Here is a 23,415-nt window from a genome sequence, read left to right on the forward strand (position 1 = left end):
GGTAGAGCAGGCTGGGAGGGAGCCAGGGCTGGGGTGGGGCGGTCAGAGGCAGTGAAGACAGGCTCTGCCCCCCAGATCGCAGCACCCAGGGAACTACCTCTTCAGTTCTCCCTGTTCCCGAAGTTCCCAACCAGGAACTGAGATCTGTGGGATCTCAAAAGCTGGTCCTGTTGAGGGGGGAACCCCAAGAGGTCACTGGGAAGCCAGCCCTGGTTAGCAGGGGGGGCTGTGAGGAGCAAGAAAGGGAGGTGGTTCCGTGAGGCCTCTTCCCACAAGACGCTATACACTCCCCCAACCCGCTCCACTCCCAGCCACTGCGCACACACCCTTCCCTTGCTCCGCCCCCTCACTCCCGACAGACAGACTCCAGGCGTGGGACCCCCTCCCTTGCCTAATGTCTGTGCCACCCACCGGTTCCGCCCATTTCTGCTGCTCTCTGGGTCCACTGGCCCCCGTCCAGCTGCTTTGGACCAAACAGTGCCTTGTAGGGTAAGAAAATCTGCTTTTTCCACGACAGCCAAATCTAGACTCACATGCCTGCCCCTCAAGCCCTGGGGCCCTCCAGCCAGCCTGACTTACAGAAGCTGTTCCCTGGCTGCGATGCCTGGTACAGCTGACTCCCGTGATGAAGCTTTCTGGCTCCCCGGGGTGGAGGAGGCACAGAGATGCTGTGATGGGCTGAAGACCCAGGGACTGGGAAATATGGAGGGACTGCAGGCCTGGCAAGGGCAGGGGAGGAGTCCCCAAGGCACAGACAGTCTGAAGAAAGGGCAGAAGAGGAAGAAGCAGTTTCCCAGCAGCCTCGTGGAAACCCATGCTCCTGTGCACACCACCCCTTAATGACGCCAACAACTAACATTTATCTACAGTTTCACAGTTCATAAAGCTCGTTCACACATTTGCTTTCATTCGTAAGGACGGTATAATTATCTCTGGTTTACAAATGAGGAAACTGAAGTGCAGGGAGCTTCTGCGTGGCGAACGCAGAACTCCCAGTCAAGTGCTGACAGCTGCCTTGCCCAAGCCTCCTTCCCAACCTTAAAAGGCTCCCAAATGGCCCCAAGCCAGTATTGGGGCAACCCGCTCACAACCCCGTGCCAAATCTCAGCCCAAGCCAGGTATTGACCGGAGTGCTGGAGCCAGGTCCGAGCCACCTAAGGGGAGCTGGGAGCTGAGTCAGAAGGCAGATCCCAGAGGTGATGGAAGGACGGAAGCATGCAGTGGAGGGATGGGTATGATTCAGCGTGGCGGGAGGGGTGAGGAGAAGGAGAAAGCCTAACACACGGGCTCCTGGGAGGTGTACCTAAGCTAAGGAAGAGGGAGACCTGCAGTCCTGCAGAGCCAGACATGTGCGGCCCGAAGGATCTAATGCAGGACTGGGACTCAGGTCAGATGCCACCGAGAACTCCCCAATCGTGAAGGTGCTGAGGCCCCAGGACCACAGCAGATCGGGCTCTGTAATCTTGCCTCCTGCAGCACTGAGTGAAAGCGGACAGAACAGTACGTGCTGTTCCCTCTCCAGGCATGCCCGGCCCCACCCGCTGCCCATCTAATTCCCAGGCCCCTTCAGGGCTCTGATGTCTCTCAGTCCAGCATCCCACAACACTGACCGACCACTTGGCTGTCCTAGGCACTGAGTTCATCTGCCCTGCACTGTCCGCCAACCCAGGTCCTCTGATCTAAGTTCACTACCCAGTGATAATATCCTTAAGGGTTGAGTCTGCGACTTTTCCTCCTGGAACACCCCCCACCCAGCCTCACCTATCCGCCCTCCCCACTCCCCGCCCACGGCTAGCACCTTGTCAGGCCCAGCAACCTGAATGACTTGAACTGGCCATGCACACTGACACCACTCCTCAACCTGAAATAAAGTGGGCTTAAATCCAAAGGAAGTAGTCTGACACCCAGAAAGGACTTTCATAAAAATAGAAAACGAGGTAGCCTCAGCCACTGCCACCTCCCGAAAGGCGCTCTCAGCTGCACCTTCTTTAGGGCTCTGGGTTCCACAGAAGGGGCAAGGGAGTGGGGGAGGGCTGTGGCACTTAAAAGCATCTCTTTTTACTGCGGGGGTGGGGGTGGGGAGGGTGACCGTTGTAGACGGGAAATGGCCTCAGAAGACTCCTGATGGCTTTTAAGCCTTTTGAGCTGGGAGACTCTTTTTCTCTGAGATTCAAGAATAATTTGCCTTCTCCACAGGACCCTGACCAGGAAAATGCCATGGGAGGATGGCATTTAGATGACGCTAAAGACAAATTTCAATGACTTCGTGAGTTGGCCCATCTGGTGTGTGCCCGGGAATTTGGCCCCTGCCCTGAGGCCAGGGCCATTTAAAATGCTTCCACCAGAGCAGCCAACACGCGAGAAGAGACTGCACACTGGTTGAGAGCCCAAGCTCCAGGCTAGGAATGGGAAGGGTCACTGCTCGCCCCACCCGGCCCCAGGGCCCGCAGGCTCCCTACCAGGTCTCACGGTCAACACAGCAGCACAGCTGGCCTGGCCCAGCTCGTTGGTGGCAGTAGCTGTATAGCTCCCTGAGTCGGCTGCCCGGGCCTCGCGCAGCAGCAGGGTGTGCCGCTCGCCTTCGGCCCGAATGAGAAGGCGGCCATCACTGCGCAGCGAGGACCCATCCTTCTGCCAGGACACTGTGCGGAAGCAGCGGGATAACTAGGTTGCCGTTGCCCAAAGGGGCCCACTAGGGCTCGCCCCACCCCACACAGAGCCCACGGCACTCCTCTCCCACCCTAGGGAAACCCGAGGAATGCCCCTCAGTCACAGAAGCCCAGGCCTGCCCTCCCCTCTCTCAAGGGATTCTGGAGAAGCTCCCCTAACACACACACAGAGGAGTCCAGCCAGCCCCATGGAGCAGATGATCTCCCCTCTTCACCCACCCTACCCCGCCCTCTGAGGACTGGGGTGGGGGGTAGGGAGGGGGGATCTCCCCTCCCTCTCTCAATCTTAGCCTGGCCCCAGGCCTAGAGCTCACCTTGGGGTGGGGGGTTGGCGGTGACAATACATTTGAGCAGCACATCCGCCCCCGGGGCCACCACCGCGTTCTGCAGGGGGATCTCAAAGGCTGGAGCCTCCAGGGGCTCCTCTCCAGCAGACACATAGGAGTCATCCGAAGACTCTGCCGGAGACATGGGTGACAGGGTAAGGGGACACGGTCCCTGTGGGGACGACTCAGGGGGAGAGAGGGCAAACCCAGAGAGAGGGGCTTCTAGAAGGCAAGGGTTAGGGAGCAAAGGGTCTCTCTCCTGAATGTCCTGAGACAGGAAAGAAAGGAAGACAGAAGGGAGTTCTTAAACGGGACAGGGCGGCCTGTACTCTACAGTGGTTTGGCTGCTCAATTTCAGCCACAGTTAGAGTGCTGGTTTCTGGAGGAAGACAGGGACTGTGCTGTGTACGTCTTTACACAAATCAGTCATCAGGGATGGCAGATCAGGCCCTGTGTAAGGTGCTCTCAGGGGCACAAGACTTCACGAGCTTCCAAACAGACAGAAGACAAACCAACAGCAAACCAAGACTTGAGCAATGATAGTGTCACAGGGCAACACGTGATGAACTATCAAACTAGTGATGCCACTGGATTCAAAAGAGGGAGTGGCAGGTGCTTCCGGTAGCCATCTGAGAGGACTCACGAAGATCAGCTTAGATTGTGTTCATTCATCAAACAGTAACACTGCACTTACTGCTTACTCTGTACAGGTACCAGGGACACAACAGGAAATAAGACACAGTCCCTGCTTATAGGAAGCTTGTACACACAAAGAGATCATAAAACTCCACTGTTGTGGATTTCTTTGGGTATTTTCTAATTCTGACATTCTATAAGCTAGATTAAAGCACAGCGTATGTAGCCAAAAGAACAGAGAGGATCCCAATTACGCTGTTTTCTGGCTACATAACCTTGGGCAAATTAGATAAGCTCTGTGCCTCAGTTCTATCTATAAGATAGAACTGATAAATAACGCCCAACATCTTGCAGAGGTAACATACAGATTAAAATAAAGTAACACCCCTAAGTGCCCAGTTAACACAATGCCTGGGACATGGCTGTGGATATGCAACAATGTGGATAGCAGGACCATGAACAGATTCCTAATCATCTCTAAAGATTTTGAGACAGTAATACTAATATGAAAAATAACGTGATTAAAAAAAAAACCAACCAGGGGTGGTATAGGCACTGAAAGAGACACTGACAGGGCGTCCTAGGAGCAGGGGGTGGAGGTATCTGGCCTGAGAAAGCAGCTGAGGTGGGAGCGAGCGAAGGACGGCTTCCTCTATCTCGCTCCAGGAATGGCCCCAAGTTGATGTTCAGTTAGGCAGAGTTAGGGGCAGCAGGGGCATTCTGGCTATTGGCCACCACCCACGGGAAGACTGAGAGACAACACAGTCAGCTCAGCCATGCAGGGACTCAAAGATGGGAGAGAGGAGGCGGCTAGAAGGCAGGCTGGGTCAGATCTCAACAGCTATGATGGGTCAGGAGATGGTGCCGGGATGGGAAGGTAAATATTGAGAACTGATTGGCCCAAAGCTCACCTGTAATAGGGACATGACCAATTATTTATTGAGACGGGCTTCTGTCTCTTCCCCCACAGAGGGGTGGGGGGGTGGAGGGGCTCCTTAGGTTCCCACAGTACCTCCCCCCACCATTAGGTCCACCGTTAGGGCCAGCAGGCCACTGGACTCAGGGGGCCTATAGCAAACACTGGGCACCAGGTCTCTACTCACACCTCGGCTCCGCCCAGCCTCCAACAAAACACTCTCACACTGCGTCACCAGCGGGCAGGTTAGACACAAGGGGCCTTCACAATCCCTCATTCAAACTCGAACCTGGGTCCATGCCTACCCTGGGACACCGCACCCTTGCAGCTGCCCAGCAGCCTCGCTCTTCCCAGACACGCTTCCACCCAGGTCTCAGCACCTCTTCTACCCTCCCCGAGGCCTTACCGAGCTCAGGCGAGGTGGGCCGGGCCCGGCGACCTCTGCCCTGGCTGCGGGCCCCTCGGCGGTCCCAGGCCCCCCAAGGGCCGTCCTCCTCCGGCCCTCTGCGCAGCCTCTTCTCGGCCTCAGGCCCCGCCCTGTTCTTCTCCAAGGTCTGGGGCACAGCAGCGCCCTCCTGGCCCGGCGTGGCCCAGGGCAGGAAGCGCACGGCCTGTGGCGGGGGCTCCCGCTTCCGACCCGGGGGCGCTTTCGTCCTGGTCTCGGGGAGATCGGCGGCCGGGGACGGCACGGGGCTCCGGCACTCCTGGATGGCTCTACCCCGGGTCAGCGGGAACTGGTCCCGGCGCCTAACCTCCTGCTGCGGGCCTTCCCCCGGCTCCGTCCTGCCCGCTGGCCCGCGGCTCCGGGGCCTCCCTGGCTCATCCCCGGGCTTCCCCGCGACACTGGGAGGGGGCGGCTGGGCGGCGTCGGGGCTCAAGGCCCGCGGGGTCTTGGGGATGGAGGGCTGGGAGAAGAGTGGCGGCTCGCCGGCCTCTCGAGGGGACGGAGCGCGCTGCAACGTGGCGCGCAGGGACTTGTGCGAGCGCACCAGCTCCTCCCGCGACGCGGAGCGGCGGATGCGGCCCAGCTCCTGGGCGAGGCGCAGCTCGACGTCAGAGGCCTGGCTGCGCTGCCGCGTGCGCTCGTCCAGGGAGGCTGCCTTCTGCCGGAACAGGCGTCGCTGCTCGGCCACGCTGCCCGCCGGCGCTCGCAGCTCCTCCTGCGAGGCCCCGGGCGTGCCCCACGGCCCGCCGCCCTCGGACTTGGGCTGCTCTAGCGAGCGGGCCTTGCGCAGGGGCACCCAGGGCCGCAGGGGCGCCGGCGGTGAGTCGCTGCGCTCCAGGCTGCGCCGGCGCTCCTCGAAGAACTGCAGCTTGTCCAGGATGCGGGAGCCGGCGCGCACCAGCCTCGGCGAGCGGCCCAGCGCCGACTGGCGGCCTGAGGCCTCGCTCAGGGGCGTCTGGGGCCGGGACTCCGGTGTGCCCGCTAGCGAGGGCCCCGAAGACTTGGACTTTTTCCCTCGCTTCTCTTCGGCGGTGGCGTCCTCGGGCGGCACCGGCTCCCGGCTGCGCCGGTGGGGTGGTTGCGGGGGGCCTGGGGGCTGGGCTCCGGGTCCCGGTGGGGGCCGCTTACCCACCCGAGGGGACGGTGGGCGCAGCAGCGCGGATTTGGAGGGAGGCGGGAGGGCCGGGCGACTGAGGGCTTCGCTGGCCGGCTGAGGCTGAAGGTCAGGCTCCTCCCTGTGCAATCCGCTCTGAGGGAGACTGCTGCAGGACCAAGACGAAGAGGGGCAGAAGATTCAGGGGCCTCCCCTCCTAGACCTTCAGGTCGTGACAGGAATCGGGTGGTGGGCATGCTGGGAAGGCTTGGGGGTGACATGGGCCAGCCCCTCCTCCCCCCCCCCCAAGAGGAAGGCACAGCCAGAGCAGGTGCTGGGGAGAGGCTGGCAGCTCTGGCACCGGAAGATTGGGCTGGTGGCTGGGTCCAGGTACAGACTCAGTCCCAGGGGCTCTGGCCAGCCCCCTCCCCCCAGCCCCAGAAGCTGGGAGACAGCAGAAACAGAACTGAGTGGTGGGAGAGAAAAGAATGAGGCTTAGGACCCGAAGGATGAAGTGGCTGAGGGAAGGCAGGAGGGCTGAATGGGGAGGGGCCCCCTCAGGAATGCAGCCTCCCACTCATTCCTGCCCCCAGCTGGCCCCCACAGCCCTGCCCATCCTCAGCAGGACATACCCCCTTCACCGAGCCCCTGGAAGAACAGGCATAAGCTTTCCAGGAGCAATGCCCTTATCCCTGAGATTGCCTAGCACCTCCTCAGACCTGAGCCCCTCAGCAGTGCTAACAGCAGGTGGCAGGCAGTTGGGGTCCCTGGAGTGGGAAACCCAGGTTCCTGTTCCCTTTGATAAATCTGCCCCCAGTACAGGGCTTTGACTCTGTCCTGTCCCTGGGAAAGTTACCTTGAGCCCTTGGAAACCCCCCTAAGAAACACAGAAAGTCGCCGGAGGGGTATGCTCCGGAATAACTCAGCTCCCGAATAACTATTGCGTGGCCCTGAACAGTGGGTGTGGGAGAAGAGGAGGAGGGAAGGAGCTAGTCAGCCCAGAGTGCCCCTCTCACCTGCAGAGCTTTGATGCCCAAGAGCTGGGCTTCAGTTTCCCCCATCTGGACTCTTAGGGGCACATCAAGCATAGAAATTAGCAAGAAAAGGAATCTGAGATATTAGCGTCATACCTAACACATAAGAGACAGCTTAAGGAAAACTTATGGGGACTTCCCTGGTGGCGCAGTGGTTAAGAATCCACCTGCCAATGCAGGGGGCACGGGTTCAAGCCCTGGTCCAGGAAGATCCCACATGCCGCAGAGCAACTAAGCCTGTGCGCCACAACTACTGAGCCTGTGCTGTAGAGCCTGCGAGTCACAACTACTGAAGCCCGCGCACCTAGAGCCCGTGCTCCGCAACAAGAGAAGCCACCACAGTGAGAAGCCCGCGCACCGCAAGGAAGACTAGCCCCCACTCGCCGCCAACTAGAGAAAGCCCGTGTGCAGCAACGAAGACCCAACGCAGCCAAAAATAAATAAATAAATTTACAAAACAAACAAACAAAAAACTTACGAAGTGGCTCCCTGAGTACTTGTCATGTGTCAGGCATGTACTGAATGCTTAAAATGCACTGAGTCATTTAATCCTCACAACAGTCCTTTGCGACAGGACTGTTATTATCTCCATTTACAGATGAAGAAACAGGCTTAAAGAGGTGAGGTGCCTTACTTAGGTGACACAGCTAGTAAATGGTTGGTGCTAGGTTGAAACCCAGGTAGTCTGGCTTCTGAGCCCTTGTTCCCTGCAAAATGGGATTTTGGCAGCACAGAAGGGAGGAGAAATAGTACGGTACTGGCCAAGAGCAGAAGTTCTAGGGATGGCCGAGTGTTTTAAACTACCCGGGTCAGCCACCTACACTGCAGACCTCACCTCTGATGGGGGGCGGGGATGCAATCCAGAGTGCCCTAGGGAGCAGAACCTCAGCCAGCCACCTACAGGGAGGCAGAGTCTACTCTGGGGGAGGGACAACAAAGTCCCTGAGGAATGGCCTCTGGGAACTGGGTGAGGCATGGAGAGAAATTGGGGACAGCAGAGGAGGCCTGTTGCTGGCAGTTTTGAGCTCTAGGCCAGCCTCTGTACCACAGATATCACTAAGGAAATGGGTTCCTCCGAAGTTGCCATAGCAACTCCAGGCTCAGGCTGGGGCCTGGCAAAGAAAGGCAGGGAAGGAAAAGGCAAGTCCAGGGCACGGGAGTGCCTGGCTAACGCCAACCAGATAAAGCAAGGGCGCCTCCCCTGCGCCTGCCCGAGACCTCTCCCCGGCCTACCACTAGCAAGCTCAGCCACTCTCACAGACGCCTCCCCCCACCAGGCCCCTTCTTTCTCCTCCGTGATGGTACCTCCCCCCCACACCCATACCCATCACGAATCAGGCCCCCCATCGGCTCCCCAAATGCCCCCTAATACCTCTCTCATCAGCCACTCCCCTCTTCTACCATAGCATTCCCTCCTGTATCTGCCGGCCTCAAATCTCCAAAAATGGCTGCAATGCCTTCAACACCTCTGCTCCTCACCGCCCGCCTACCAGGACAACCTTCACCCCACCCTTGGGCGTCTCCCGCAAGATCCTCACATGCCGCCACCTCCATCACTCCAGCCCTCTGCCTCCACCCTAGGCCCCCGCCATCGCCGCCATTCCTCCCTGCCCCAGCCCCCTGCCTTCCACGCACCTCACATCCCCCTGCTTTCCCAGGCCCCTGGCCCCAACTACCCCCTGACCGCCTCGCTCGCTTCTGTCTCCTGGTTGTGTTCTTTTGCTCCCTCCTGCTCTCCCGGGAGCTGCCGTGCGGAAAGGTTCAGTTCCTCCCAGAAAAAGGCCCACATGGGAACAGGAATGTGCAGAGAGATGAAAAGGCAGCAGCTGCTGAGACAGCAGGCACGGAGGGGGCCCCTGGTGGGGGGGGATCCTGGGGACAACTGGAGCCTGAATGGGCGAGGCAGGAGAGGGCCCCCGGGAGAGTGGAGATTTTGGAGGAGACGAGGAAGGCAGAGAGGGGTCCACGAGACCATGGAGATGGCACAGTGAGCCAGGACAGGTGGCAGCAGGAGGGTGTGGGTGGTGACGGCACAGGAGGAGGATGGAGCCGTGTGGGAAGACAAGAGTGGGTGGCTGGGGCCAGGAGTGGAAGCAGTTGGGGTGGGGGGGGGGTGGAGAAGTGCACAGAGGGATGGATGGTGCAGGGGATGGGGGGGTGGAGGCTGACGAGCAGTGAGGGGCAGTGCAGGATGGCATGGTAAGGTGGGACAGTGCGGGCCCAGGTGAGGCCATTACTTACACGTGGATCGAGAGCGCCCGTCCTCTGTACAGGCTGAATGCGCTGCCGTACAGGTCACTGGCCACCGAAAGGCTATCCTCTGACCCCCAGCTTGCGCCCACCAGATTAGCTCGAGACGCCCGTACCAGCGGCTCCACCCCCAGGTGCCGTGGCCCGGCCCCGGTTGCCTGTGCTTGCCTTGGGCTGCCCAGGTGGCGGCGGGTGCCACCCCTGCTGCCCGCTTCCTGTTCCAGGACCGTCTGCCCGCTGCCCCACCAGCTCACTTGCTCCTCTGAGGTGCCTGTCACGGAGGTCGGGGGTGTGTCCAGGGAGGTGCCCACCAGGGTGTCGGAGCCGCCTAGAGAAAGGAGCACAGTGAAGCGAGGCACCTCTTGTGGGAAGGCCGCCTGCCGGCTCTGTGAGCGCCCCAGAGAGCTCACCCGTTGGGGTGCTGAAGGCCCCGTCATCCCGAAGCTCCAGGCGCTGGGTCCCCTGCACCTCGCTGATGTCATCCTCGCCCGTCTCCGAGTCTGGAGCAGAAGGGGTCTGTGTGGGCAGGGCTCCCTCCCTCCGACTCCAACTCTTCCCTCTGTCACCTCCTGCCTCCCCCACAGGAGGCTCCGTATCGCCACCAGCAGGGCTTCCAGCATCTATCTCCTCCCCCCCTTTTCTCCCCACAGCCCGCTGCCCATCCTGAGAGGCGCAGGGTGACCCCTCCCATGCCAGTCCCCTGGCTCCATCTCTGGGGCCCTGGCTCCTCACCCTTGCCTCCCTGGTGGTGCCCTCAAAGCTACCTACAGTCCCCCCTCCCGGCCACTTAGGGGACTGCGGGCTGCAGCCCCTCTCCCTCCTCCCCTGCCAGTGATAACTTAAGTTCCTGTGCAGCCCCCCAAATAATAAGGTCCTAGGTTCCAAGGCTCTAAATTCTGGGTCCTGGCACCCCAGGAACAAAGGGGAGTCACCTCAGAGTCGTACTGTCAGGGCACTCGACCAACCGCAGGGCGAGCCTGTCCTCCACCCCAAACCAGCCGGAACACATCAGGGTGCAGCTGAGGCAGGGTGAGGAGAGGCCGGGGTCGCGCAGGGAAGTGGGGAAGTGGAGGGCTAGGGCAGGAGCCAGTTTCCTACCGTAACTTTGCTTTCTGCAGGAGCGGAAAACTTCGCTTCCATAGGAGCAGCAGGAGAGAGACATGGACAGACTGTTATCAGAGGGTTTGTGGGGCAGGGCACGGTGGGCAGGCAGGACAGAGGGGCCATGAGGCTACCCAGTGCCCAGAGCTGCCCTGTTGGGATGGAAGTGGGGGGAGGGAGACACCTGGGATGGGCAAAGCCTCCCTCATCCACCGACTGCCTGCAGGCCCCACGGGGCCCCGCACTGGGGAGCCCACGTGCTTCGGCGGATTCTTCGACTAACTACCCAAGCGACCTGGCATCCTTGGCACTTTCACTGGTGCTCCCACTGGCCACACACACACACATGGACACACATACACACACCTACTTGTGCTCGGCCCAGCCACAGACCCAGGCCCCCCATTAAGGGTCAGGCCCACCCTCTATTACAATATCTGCATTGTGCATCTGCATGTGACCTCTCCTTTCAAACCAACCTCCCCATCTGTTCTGCATCATGATGTGACAGACACCCTCTTCGCGATCTCTCTCTTCTACTGCTGAATGGTCCTCAGAAATGTAGTCAGGCTAGGAGCAAAGTTTCCTGGGCACATTTTTTAACTTCCCCAAATTCTATCAGGTTCTGTGCCTCAGTTTCTCCCCGGGTGCCACGACAAGCAGGAGCCGTGTACTGGTTATAGGAGCATGGCACTGAACTCATCCCCGCAGGGCCCACAGATGGAGAACAGTAAGCCCAGGCCCATGATGGGGTGTGCCAGCTAACCCCTCACCCCCATTGCTAGGCCCTCTCTCAGCTGCAAGGGGCCTTCTTGGGTGAGTGGGTGAGTGTGGGCATGTGGGGGGTCCCGCATCTCATGGGCCATCTTCAAGGCCTGGGTGCCTCATGAAGGGACATGAACCGAGAGGAGGAGTGCTCATGGGTTACAGCAGGCAGCTCATGGTCCACGCACCATGGGTGAGTCGGCCAAAGGCCCGGCGGGAGTGGCCGGTTTTCTGAAAGAGAAAAGCCAGAATGAGTTGTTGAGGGGAAGGCTTGCTCCTGACCTCCCTATACGTCTTGTCCAAACCTCTATATCAAACAGAAAGTCATTCCAGGGGCCAATGTGGGTGGGGGAAGTGGAAGAGACCCCGGGCAGCTAGCTTCCCCCGTATGGAATGTCTCCACTCTTCCTTGCCTGTCAGCCCTCCCGGCTGGAGCTCCAGCATGCCTCTGGGGAGGAGCGGGGAGGAAGGAGAGAGGACTAAGGGCCAAAGGCTGGACAGAGGACTGGGGACCTGAGCGACACCCCCCAGAGACAGAGGTTGACTGATGTGAAGGAAGAGACTGAGGTGGGTGGGGGGAACATGCTTGGATGACTGAGAGATGGAGGGACCAGGACACAGATTCCTGCTGGGGCAAGGACAGACATCTGGGATAGGTGTCAAGAGGGCAAGGGAGGGTGATGAAGGGGCAGAGGGCAAGATCTCCCAAAGGGCCGGAGCCTCACGAAAGCAGAAAGGAGGCCCGGGTCCGCGGAGGACGGGGCAGGGTTTGGGGAATGCATTGAGCTCAGCGCAGATCCCTGCGCGGTGCTTTCAGGAGCACCGGAAGATGGAAGGCTCCGGAGTTGGGGGCTGGGGAGAGCCAGGCGGGGGCCAGGGGTTGGACAGAGACGAGAGGCGGCACAGAAGCCCGTGGGCGCTCCACGCCGAGGGCTGCTGCGGGGGCCTCCCCGGTGGTCGCGGGGGTCGCGGGCGCTGAAGGGGTCTGCGCTTGGGCGATGGGAGGGGCCTGACGCAGGCTGGGGAGCCCCCCGGAGCGCGCCCGGCCCGCGGCCCTGGGGACCGGGGTTGGGCAGGCGCGGCTCCGGCGCCCCCTCCCCGGGCCCGGCCGCGGCGACCCGCCCTCCCTCCGGGGCGCCCAGCCCTTCCTGCCCCCTCCCTGCGCCGCCCGCCCCCAGAGCCCTCACCTGGAAACGCTTCTTCACCCACAGCTTCTTCATGGCGGGGGAGGGGGCCGGGCCGGCGGCCGGGCGAGGAGGGGACGGGCGGGGGCGGGGCGGAGTCGGAGGCGGGGCCGGGGGCGAGGCGGGGAGCAGGCAGGGAGCGGGCGGGGGCCGGCGCCGGTGGCGGAAGGAGCCTCGGGGCCGCGGGAGCCCAGACGGGGGGAAGGCGGCAGCGGCGGCGGCCGGAGCCGGCCCTTCCCCCGCCAGCCCGCACCCCCCCCACCGGACGCCCCTTCCCTCGCCTGCTCCCCTGCGTCCCCTGGGGCGACGATCACCTGACTCGCGGCCCCCCCGCCCCGCATCGGCACTTGGGGAAACTGAGGCACAGAAAGGGGTGCAGTGGCCCCTAGGAGAGTTCGGGCCACTCTCTCATTGGCCGTCCAACGCGGCGTCCACACCACCCCCACCCGCCTCCTGCGGGGCTGCTCCGGAAGGTCAGCCGCATCTCCACTGGCTCACTCCACAAACATGCGCACGCGTCCGCCTTTCTAGGCAGTACCCAACACGCCGCAGGGCAGTGGCGCCGGGCGGGGGCGCTCAGATCATACACAGGGCAAGGATCCTCGTAGTGACATGTACCCAGAATGCGAACCCCCCCAGGCTGCTTAGGAAAGCCAGAGAGGGCCCTCGAGTTCCGTGATGATAGGTACTTTGTGCATCTTGGCGCGCGCACGCGCGCACACACACACACACACACACACACACACGAGCTAAGGTGCCCAGAGATGCTCCTATTATTCACACATATAACCCACCTTCTCATTCACAGGTGAGCACACTCACCAAATTTTCTTTGTCCTCCTCTTATTTGGTACCATGCATATGTTGCCTACACAAAACTACCCGCCCCAACAATCATTATAACTAAGTTTCTTAAGCATTTATTAAATGCCAGGCACTTTATAAACGTTACCTTATTGACAACAAGATGGTGAGCTTGAAACCCTTATGAACATGTAACTGACTCCATTTAACTGGTAAGTGACTAAGGCTCAGAGAAGTCCTATCACTTAGCCAAAGCCACACAGGTTCTGTGCCTCCATGGGTCCCCAGATCCAAATTCCCACCCCAGCCTGCACAAGTAATGCCAATCTGGTTTCTGAGATGTGACTACTAAGTCATCATCATTAATGCTGACAGCATGCTTAGTATGTACTGAGCAATGTCCTAGGCACTTGATATAAATAAACTCATTTAATCTGTGCACGGAGGCACAGAGAAGTTACTTGCCCAAGGTCACAGAGCCGGTAACTGGGAGACCAGGATTCTAACCCAGGCACTGTGACTGAGTTACTGACCACTGTCCCATAAAGCCTCATGTGCTGATTGGTCAGTGGGACGCCTAACTTTTTTTCTTTAAAGCATGGGTCCAAAATAAATACAGAGCCAACTGATGAGTTTTGTTCAGCCTGCCCAATATTTTGCACGGCAAACACGCTCAAATTCAGCTGCTGACAACTGCAGCTCGCTCCTTTTCAGTTTCTACTTGGCTCCTGAAGTTATTTGAGTTTGTGGCCCTTTAAAGTTTTAGGTCATGTCTTGTACAATCTCAGTGCCTACAGGTGGTTCTGTTTCCCAGACCCCCAGAAGCAGAGGTTGCGCCTACAGACACACGCACAGGACGTGCAATGAGAGGGTACATGTGCATGTCCACATCAGTTGCAACCAGAGGACCCTGGACTCACACAGGCGCTTTCCCTGCCCACCCCCAAACACACCCACTCACAGATGGGGGAGCTGAGTGAGGAGAGGGAGTAACTTGAGCCCCTGTTGCCCAGGAGAATCCGAGGGGCTGGCACATTCCATAGCAAAAATAACCAATGGGCAGCAGGCGTGAGTGACGGGACAGCTGGGCCGAGGAGAGGCCCATGAGATTCTGGGTTCTTGCTCTGGGCCTGCACTGCTCACCGACATAGGCCAGCCTGGGGCATGCTCTCGGGGCCCCAGCTGGCCCCAGAATGTCCCATTTCCCTCCAAGGCTGGGCAGCTGGGCTCCCCCGCCATTTCCCCAAACCAGACTTCCAACTTCTGCCCCGCCAGCATTTCTCCTTAACCAGAGAAAACCCGTCGTCATGCCGTGCCTCATCTCTCACACAGACCCTCCTCTGAGCCAGACCCCCACTCCCCTCTCTCTCCTGCCTTGCTTCGGTCTTCTCCCTTCCTTCCTCCTGCTTACCCAGCTCTGTATTTCTGACATACTATATCATTTTCACATATTTATTGTTTATTGCATATAAGCTGTGTCCCCTCCCTAGAATGTCATCTCTAGGAGGACAAGAATTTTGGTCTTCCCCCTCCCGCCCCCCCACTTATAAATCTCAAGCACCTAGCACAGTGACTGGCACACGGTGGGCACTCAATACACATGGGAAGGGACGACAGAGCTGCCGGTGGACAGGATGGGGATGGGGGGATGGGGACTGTAAATCTTCCCGGAGCAGCTCATTCTCCAGCCTTCCTCCTCTGTTCTGACGCAGACCCTTTTCCAGAAACTGGAGAAGTGACGATCTTGCTTTCCACTCGGCATCTTCCTGGGAGGGCCTGCCTTAGCTTCAGGAAAGTTCTCCTGCACGGGCTTTGGCTAACTTCATGCGCTCTCTGTTCTTCCCTTTCTTCCCTCCCAGGACTCCTCACGGCTCTCTGTCTGGCCCCTCCTCTCTCCCTAATTAGGGCTTGGCATGAATGAAGGGGGCCACTGTAAATACCCGTTCCCAACTCCATACTAGTTTCCTCCTGGCTTTTCATCCGGACATTCCACACTGTAGGTGAAAAAGATGACACTGCACAATCTACCCGCATGCAGTTCCTGGTGTATTCACCACCTTTCCCTTGCTAATTGGCCTTCTCTCCTTCTCTCTAATCTCTCCTCTCCATGCCTTCAAGTCCCCTGCGTGGTTGACTACCATCTGTTGACCTCTGGCCCTTCTGATTGGCACCAGGGTCTCCCAGGTCCTGGCTATGAGACTTCCAACTGCCAAACACGGTGAGCATCATCAGCTTGGGCCCTCCCTTGGCTGTGCTCTCTCCTCCTCACCCCCCATCCTTCAGTGCAGGCCTCCTGCTCCGGTCACACATGCCCCAAGCTTTAATGGCGGCTCTTGCTCTGGTTACTTGATTGGCACATGGCTCCTTAGCCCATGCAAGTGGGAGCCTGATGTTTTGAGAGAGAAGCATGCCTGCCTATCTTGGAGACTGAGGCAGAAGATGGCTTTGGGGATATTGACAGAAGGATGGTCAGGATGACAGATCCCTGCCTCAGTCTTCCCACACTTCTCTTTCTGAGGACAGGCACTGTGGACCTAGACCCAGAGACCCAGCTTTCAGATCTGGTCCTGCCAGCTCACTAGCCATGTGACCTGGGGTAAATTCCCTCTTTGAACCCCAGTTTTCTTCTACAAATAATGGTCATAACAGTAACCTGAAGCTTAGAAGTTTAAATACCAAAATGAGATAGGGTGCTTTACACATGTGACATATTCTGCAAGTATCCTGCATCTCTGCCGTCTTCACTATTTCTGGTCTGTCCTCATTTCTGCACCCCAAATCCCACCCTCCTGTTTCCCATCCTCCAGACTCTCCTGCCTGCAGCCCTCTTGTCTCCTCAAGGCCCCAGCCTCCCCCAGCCGTGCCAACATCCCTCTATCCCTGAGCTAACATCTCAGGCTTCAGGAGCGCCAGGAACCTTAGCTTCACCCTGTCTTGCCGAGCCAGACAGCAATCCCAGCCAGGATACAGCCTTCTTCCCTCTGTAGCCAGGTCTTGGCTGGACTTCCTCGAGAACCCTGAAGTCCTCCTGCTGTTGATCCCAACCAAGAAAGTTTTCCATGAGTAAGTCTGAGCAATGCTGAGCTGCCTGCCCAACTGACCTTGACCAGGACCTGTCACTAGGCAGGGACTGGTGGAAGGCGGGCAATAGGAAGAAGAGGAAGACAGACTCACCCAGTCAGTCCCCCAACATCACCAAAGCAAAGCCCCTCCCTTGCCAATCATGTTGGAGGGGCATAGTAGTTAAGCATGTGGTTCTTTGCAGTGGGACAGACCCAGGCTTCCATCCCTGCCTTGCCACCTCCTATCAGTACAACCAAGATGCTTCATTTAATCCCTCTGGGCCTCAGTTTCCCTAGGGTTGCTGTGGGACTTAAATGATATATCAAAGGATACAATAGCATATTGCCTACCACACAGCGGCATAGTAGCTATTCGTATTATTACGAATTATCAATACTACTAAGAATTATTACCAATTAATCATAATTATAAACCTGCTCTTGGGGCAAAGATTTTACCAGCATGAAAAAGTTCTCAAATGTGACTTGCTGCAGCCCAACTCTCTTCTTGTTTTAACATGACTGGCAAAAGGCCCCCAATCCAGTCCCCCAGCACCCAGGGTCTTTTCCTCACCCCAGCCTTTCAAACATGCTGTTCTGCCACAGCAGCCTGGAGACCGTCATCCCGGCCTCTGGCTAGGTATGCCCAGCCAGGGCTCAGCTCTGCCGACCACGCCACCCGGATTACAGAGGGTTTGGGGAGATCTAGCATGATGTCACTCTCCCCACTTTGGGGGACAAGAACAGGCTAGGAGCCTCTCATCTTCAGAAAGGCCAGGGCTGGGCTACCCTCCATACAATGGACAGCTCCCCTTCCCTTTTCTCTCTCCTCCCTCCAGAACTTAAGAGGTAACATGCCTCCAGAGCCCAAGCCAAAAGGACTGGGTTCTGAGTTCTGGGATGGACATAACTAGCTGTTCGTCTTTCAGCTAGTTAGCTAGTGATGGCCTCTCCCTCTGCTCTGGACCACAGTGTCCTCACCTGTAAAAGGCAGCCTTTGCACCTGCGGTTCTCTGTGGTCCTTTCTGACTCTAAACAAACATTATGACACCAAGCTCCTTCTTAGCGCTTCCTCTCTCTGCCCAATATCTCTTTCCTCCAAGTTGTATTCTCATCAATCTATCTATTGTGCCTTTATTTATGTTCTATTTTCAGTCCCCTTTGCCGCCGAGGGCATCAGAGCAAAGACCCCCAAGGAGTCCAATCCTTCCCCAGCTCAGAGCTCTGCCAGGATGGGCCCCAGCCCCTGACCCCAGAAGGGTGCAAGGAAAGCCTTTACCTGGCCAGGTGCAAAGGCAGCCAAGAGGAACCAGCCTTGGCCCTCTGTGTCATTGAAGAGGAAGGTGGGCAGGGCGGGGCCAGAGAGACAGTGGAGATGCTGACAGAGGGAGGCTGAACCCCTGCTCCAGCTCCTGACACAGCTGCACCCTGCGGCCTTCTTTTCCCTCCAGCTTCTGAGTTCCTTCAGGATGCTAGAGCCCCCAAGTCCCACTGTAACCCGGGTGGCATGGTATGCCTCCCCCTAAGCCCCCAAGGATGTACCCTATATGACACTACCCAGCTGGAATGAGAATTCCCTCTTGAAAATATCCAGGACAGACTCAGTGACCCCAAGCTCTTTGCCATCTCCTCCAGCTGCAGCCTACTTCCTCAGAATTCTGTTTCTTTCTTTCTTTCTTTCTTTCTTTTTTTTTTTTTGCGGCACATGGGCCTCTCACTGTTGTGGCCTCTCCCGTTGCGGAGCACAGGCTCTGGACGCACAGGCTCAGCGGCCATGGCTCACGGGCCCAGCCGCTTTGCGGTACGTGGGATCTTCCCGGACCGGGGCACGAACCCATGTCCCCTGCATCGGCAGGCGGACTCTCAACAACTGCGCCACCAGGGAAGCCCAGCATTCTATTTCTTAAGACTCAGTCTGCTGAGGCTATGTCTTCAGCCTAGAGAAGAACTGGCTTGGGGCTGAGGAAGTCAAAAAGGAAGCCCAAACACTGACCCAAGGAGATTCCGCCCTGGCCTGCACCCACATCTGTCCCAGCAGGACCCTGAGCACCAGGCCAAGTCTTGTACCCCTCCCCTTCTGGCCCGGAATGCGGGCATAATCCACCCCTTCACACACACAGGCTGGGGCCCCAACACTGGCCTAAGCATCCCCCTTCCATGCCCTCTGAACTTCAGACACACATGGCCCATGCACTTTCTATACCAACTCCACAAACCTCTCAACTGCTGGTACCACCAGACCCCCGCACAGCCCGTACGTGCACACGCACATGCACACGGGCGTGCTTGCATGTGGATTTTCAAGCACTCACCTCCATACATGCCTAGGAGCCCCCAGCCCTAGCTCTACTCCCTGATGCTCTGCACCCTGTTCGTACTTGTCCACCCACTGGCCTCCTCCAACCGGCCTGGTGCTGACCACCCCAGCCTGCCCTAGCAGTGGACTGTGAGGGGTTCTAACCCATCCCCTCAACATCGCAGCACACCAGGGGAGCTGGCCTCATCCTTCAGACATGCGCGCACCTGTAAGAGGCTGATTAGGAGTCTCCAGTCTAAATTATCAGAGCCGATGAAAACCATTTTCCCAGGAAGCCTCCCTCTACAGGGAAACTAGGAGGGTTCCCACTATGGAATTCCAGAAACGCCTGGGTAGGGCTCAGGCTTTGCTTACCAAATGCTGACCCTTAACCTCTGACCTTCTGTGGGGAGCCTCTCTACCTTGACACCCCTTTCCCTGCACGTTTCTCTTGATGGGCACTCCTGGGTCAGCACAGCTGAGAAGCCAGAAATGCGAGAAGAAGGCTGGATGAACAGGTACCTCCCCGGTGTGTCCCAGGTACCCCTTCTCTACCTGTGGGCGGCCCTCCCTGCCAGGCTTGGCCCCCACCTCCCCATTACCTCCGACCTGCAGCACTGTGAGAACAGCCTCGCAGGAGGCCTGGCCCCGCTGGTTCTGCGCCCTGCAGCTGTACACTCCGGCATCCCGCGCCCCGCAGCTCCGCAGCCACAGGCAGCTGGGCTCAGGGGCCGGCGCGGGCAGGAGCTGCCCATCCCGGAACCAGCTGAGGCTGGGCTGGGGCGTCCCGCTCACCACCACCCGGAGCTGCACGTCGCTGCCCGCAGACACCGCCGCGTCCTTCAGGGGCCGCAGGAAGACTGGCGCCCCGGCCCCCGCCCCTCCGCCGGCCCCCACTTTGGCCCTCTTCGGGGGCACCCCAGGGCTGGGGGGTGCCCTCGTGCCCGCGTCCTCGCCTCGCGTGCCCCGGGTTTTCTGCATGGTCTCTGCGAGTTGGGCTGGGGGGACGCTGGAACCAGACGGCCACTGGGCCACCCGGGGGATGTTGCCCTGGGAGATGAGTACTGGGGAACCGGCGCCCTGCCTTCCTGCTGCCCGCCCGCCTTCGGCCTGTGCTACCCAGAAGGTCACCAGGGCGGCCGCGGTTGCGCCTCGGGGGCTATTTTTAGGCCCCCCGGCTCGGGTTGCCGAGGGAGCTGTGGAAGGAGGGGGCAGCAGAGGAGGGGATTTGGACTCCACTCTGCTCCTTCCCCCCTCTAGGAGCCCCCATCGCCCGCCTTGGCTTAACGGGGTGCCCGAGGACGTGTTCCAAGCCCCCTCCCGTGGTGTGCCCCACCCCCTCCAGCCACCCACTCATGGAGTCGGGTTACCCTTGGCTCATTCCCATTTCCCTTCCTCCCTCCTCTCAGGCCCCTGATTCCCAGCCCCACGCGGCTGGGGGAGAGGGAGAGGAGGTCCTGGGTGAGACTTCTGAGAGGCAGATGGGCAGGCAGGCCCAAGTGGAGGTGAGCAGACCCTGGGGAAGGGGGACCAGTGGCCTCCCCCAGCCTCCAGGACAGCCGTGGTGAACAGTAAGACCTGGAGCAGGGAGTCAGGTGGACTGGCTCCCTGCCCTTACTTACTGGGTGACATCAAACCTCTCTCAAGCTCCAAGTCCTCATTTGTAAAAAATGCGTAGTTGTATAGAGTTGCAACAGGCAGAGAAGAGTGGGGAGGATGTTCCAGGCAGAGGGAACCGCGTGACCAAAATCAGAGCATGACGAAAGTAGATGACGTGTGCCAAGGATCAGAGGACTTTGGGGACTTCCCTGGCGGTCCAGTGGTTAGGACTCGGCGGTTTCATTTCCGAGGGCGCGGAGTTCGAACCCTAGTTGGGGGACTAAGATCCCGCAAGCCCCACGGCGAAGCCAAAAAAAGAATCAGAGGAGTTTGGAGGGATTGAACCGTAGTGGGGTGAGGTGAGTGGAGGTGAGAGGTGGGGCCTGATAAGAGGACCTTTGCTTGCTAAGGTCTCTATCCTGATGGCTGATGGGGGCCACGGCAGGGCGTTAAACAGTAGGCTAATGTGGTCAGAGCTGTGTTTTACAAGGATCCCTCTAGCAGCCACAGTTGTGGAGGGTGGATTTGAGATGGGAGATGTGGAAGGCAGTTAGACCCATGGTTCTCAAAATATGGCCTCTGTTAAAAATACAGATTTCCAGGCTCCACTCCCAGAGGTGCAGGTTCAACATGGGGTGCTGGGAGGGCTCAGGAATGGGTACATCAGTAGCCCAGTGACTCTGATGCATCTAAGAGTTGTACCTTGAGAAACATCAAGATAGGACATTACAAAAAAAAAAAAGGGCTTCCCTGGTGGCGCAGTGGTTGAGAGTCTGCCTGCCAATGCAGGGGACACGGGTTCATGCCCCGGTCTGGGAAGATCCCACATGCCGCGGAGCGGCTGGGCCCATGAGCCATGGCCACTGAGCCTGCGCGTCCGGAGCCTGTGCTCCACAATGGGAGAGGCCACAACAGTGAGAGGCCCGCGTACCACGAAAAAAAAAAAAAAAAGATAGGACATTACTGCTTTTAAAAGTCTAAGTGAGACTTTTGTGATGAGACAGTCTGTATCTTGACTGGTGGTAGTCATATGAATTTACACATGCAGTAAAATTGCACAGGACTAAATGCACGTGATCACACACACACACACACACACACACACTGAGTGCGCAAACTGGTAAAACCTGAAGAAGGTGGGCTATATCAATGGCAATTTCCTGGTTGTGATATTGTACTATAGATGTTACCATTGGGGGAAAACAGGTGAAAGATATACAGGATCTCTCTGTATTGGGGTTTTAAAAAAATATTTATTTTTTTTTTTAGTTGGCTGCGCCAGGCCTTAGTTGCAGCATGTGGGATCTTTTAGTTGCAGCATGTGGGATCTTTTAGTTGTAGCATACGATCTCTTTGTTGCGTCATGTGGGATCTAGTTCCCTGACCAGGGATCGAACCTGGGCCCCCTGCATTGGGAGCACGGAGCCTTAATCACTGGGCCACCAGGGAAGTCCCTTTGTATTGTTTCTAGTTCACATAACTGCATATGAATATACAGTTATCACAAAATAAAAAGTTTAAAAATGTTTAGGTGAGAGACCCAGGCCTGACCTTGAGCCCTGAGGGATGAAGCCTGGGAAAGGTAGGGGGGAGTCAAAGGAGGAGCCGGGAGTCATTAGATGGAAAAAGGTACTTATTCACCCCCCACGCCCCCCACCCCGTCATGCTGGGAGGCCCAAGTCAAAGTGTGCTTGTGTCTGTGTGTGCACGGAGAGGGCAGAGAAGAAACAATTTAAATACTGAATTATGCCTACAGGGACCAAGAGCCTGGAGGAATAAAATCTTTGGTTTTAGTTTACATACATTAAAGCTTTTACTCTTTGTGATGTGCAGGTCTCCTGGTTCTGACATATGCAGACAACTGTGCATCTGCTACCCCAGGACCGTACAGGACAGTCTCATCACCCTAAAGATTGGCTGGAGCATCCCCTTTGTAATCAACCTCGCCCCCTCCGCCAACCCAGGCAACCACTGATGCTGAATTGAATTCTTAAATGTAAATTGAATTCTAAAAAGTAAAAATGTGGGGGAAGACATTGTAAGCAGATGGAACACCAAGACCAAAGGATTCAAGACTGTTTTTAAAAACCAATAATCCAAAACTTCCTGCCACAGTGCCTCAAAAATTTGCATGGAAAACAGTAGGTGGTCTGCAAATAAATGTTGGCTGGTTGGCTGGTTGGTTGAATAAATGAACTGTATGGTCTTGATCAAGTCACCTAACATCTCTAAGCCTCAGCTTCCTCATCTATAAATTGGGGGTAGCCCAACTCAGGGTTTACTCATTTATTCAACAAACATTTTTGAGTTCCTACTGTGTGCCTGGCACTGTGCTAGCCACTAGGGAAATAGCAGCAAACAAAACAGACGAGGGTTCCTGCCCCCATGTTGCTTATATTCGAGGAAGGAGACAACTATAAAGAAATAAAGAAATGATAGAGATCATTAGAAGAATATGAGTATTGTGGGAAAATGGAGCAGGATAAGGGAGATGGGAGTGTAGTGGGGGACTTGCACTTTCAAACAGGGTGATGATGGGAATTGGCCTGGCTAGGAGCAGTTGAGCCAATCTTGACGGGGTAGGGAGGCAAACGGGGTAGAAGTCTGGGCAAGACTGCTTCAGACAGAGGTGGGATAGGCCCTGTGGGCTCTGGAAGAGCCAGGAGGCCAGCGGGGCTGGAGGGAGTGAGCGGGGAGACTGGAGGGACAAGAGGTCGGACAAGCAGCAGAGGTCAGATAACCTAGAATCTTGTAGGCCATGGCTTTTTCTTTTTTAAAAAAAATAAATTTATTTATTTATTTATGTCTGCATTGGGTCTTCATTGCTGCACGCGGGCTTTCTTTTTAGTTGCAACGAGCAGGGGCTACTCTTCCTTACGGTGCGCAGGCCTCTCATTAAGGTGGCTTCTCTTGGCATGCGGGCTTCAGTAGTTGTGGCTTGCAGGCTCAGTAGTTGTGGCTTGCGGGCTCTAGAGCACAGGCTCAGTAGTTGTGGCTCATGGGCTCGAACCCGTGTCCCCTGCATTGGCAGGTGGAGTCTTAACCACTGTGCCACCAGGGAAGCCTGGCCATGGTTTTTTTATTCCTAGTGAAAACAGAAGTCATCTCAGAGGATTTTGTGAGCCAAGGAATTACATGATCTGACGTAGGTTGTTGTGATGGCTTTAAATTAGTATATTAAATATTAAAATGAATATTAACTATTTAAAAGGGCCTGGCACAGAGCCTGGAACAT

The 23,415-nt window shown here is 57.4% G+C and overlaps 1 protein-coding gene across 7 annotated transcripts in view; it reads right to left on the minus strand.

Annotated features, from left to right (window-relative positions):
• Positions 1-19,850, minus strand: part of SPEG (striated muscle enriched protein kinase) — a 56,618-nt gene extending 36,768 nt beyond the window's left edge. For 4 of the 7 annotated variants that reach the window (XM_082657826.1, XM_082657825.1, XM_082657830.1 and 1 more), the window contains exons 1-7: positions 19,184-19,850; positions 10,468-10,497; positions 9,780-9,869; positions 9,538-9,697; positions 4,954-6,254; positions 2,984-3,127; positions 2,460-2,642 (exon numbers count right to left, since the gene is read on the minus strand). In XM_082657826.1, the coding sequence (XP_082513952.1) occupies positions 2,460-2,642; positions 2,984-3,127; positions 4,954-6,254; positions 9,538-9,697; positions 9,780-9,869; positions 10,468-10,497; positions 19,184-19,562 (2,287 nt within the window). In that variant the 5' untranslated portion in view covers positions 19,563-19,850. Of the gene's footprint in view, positions 1-2,459; positions 2,643-2,983; positions 3,128-4,953; positions 6,255-9,537; positions 9,698-9,779; positions 9,870-10,467; positions 10,503-11,423; positions 11,467-19,183 lie in introns of all 7 variants that reach the window. The other 3 variants (XM_082657833.1, XM_082657827.1, XM_082657832.1) reach the window with 2 other exon arrangements.
• Between the last annotated feature and the right edge of the window lie 3,565 nt (positions 19,851-23,415).

The sequence above is a fragment of the Grampus griseus genome (assembly GCF_964374135.1).
Source record: "Grampus griseus genome assembly, chromosome: 7".
Taxonomy (NCBI): domain Eukaryota; kingdom Metazoa; phylum Chordata; class Mammalia; order Artiodactyla; family Delphinidae; genus Grampus; species Grampus griseus.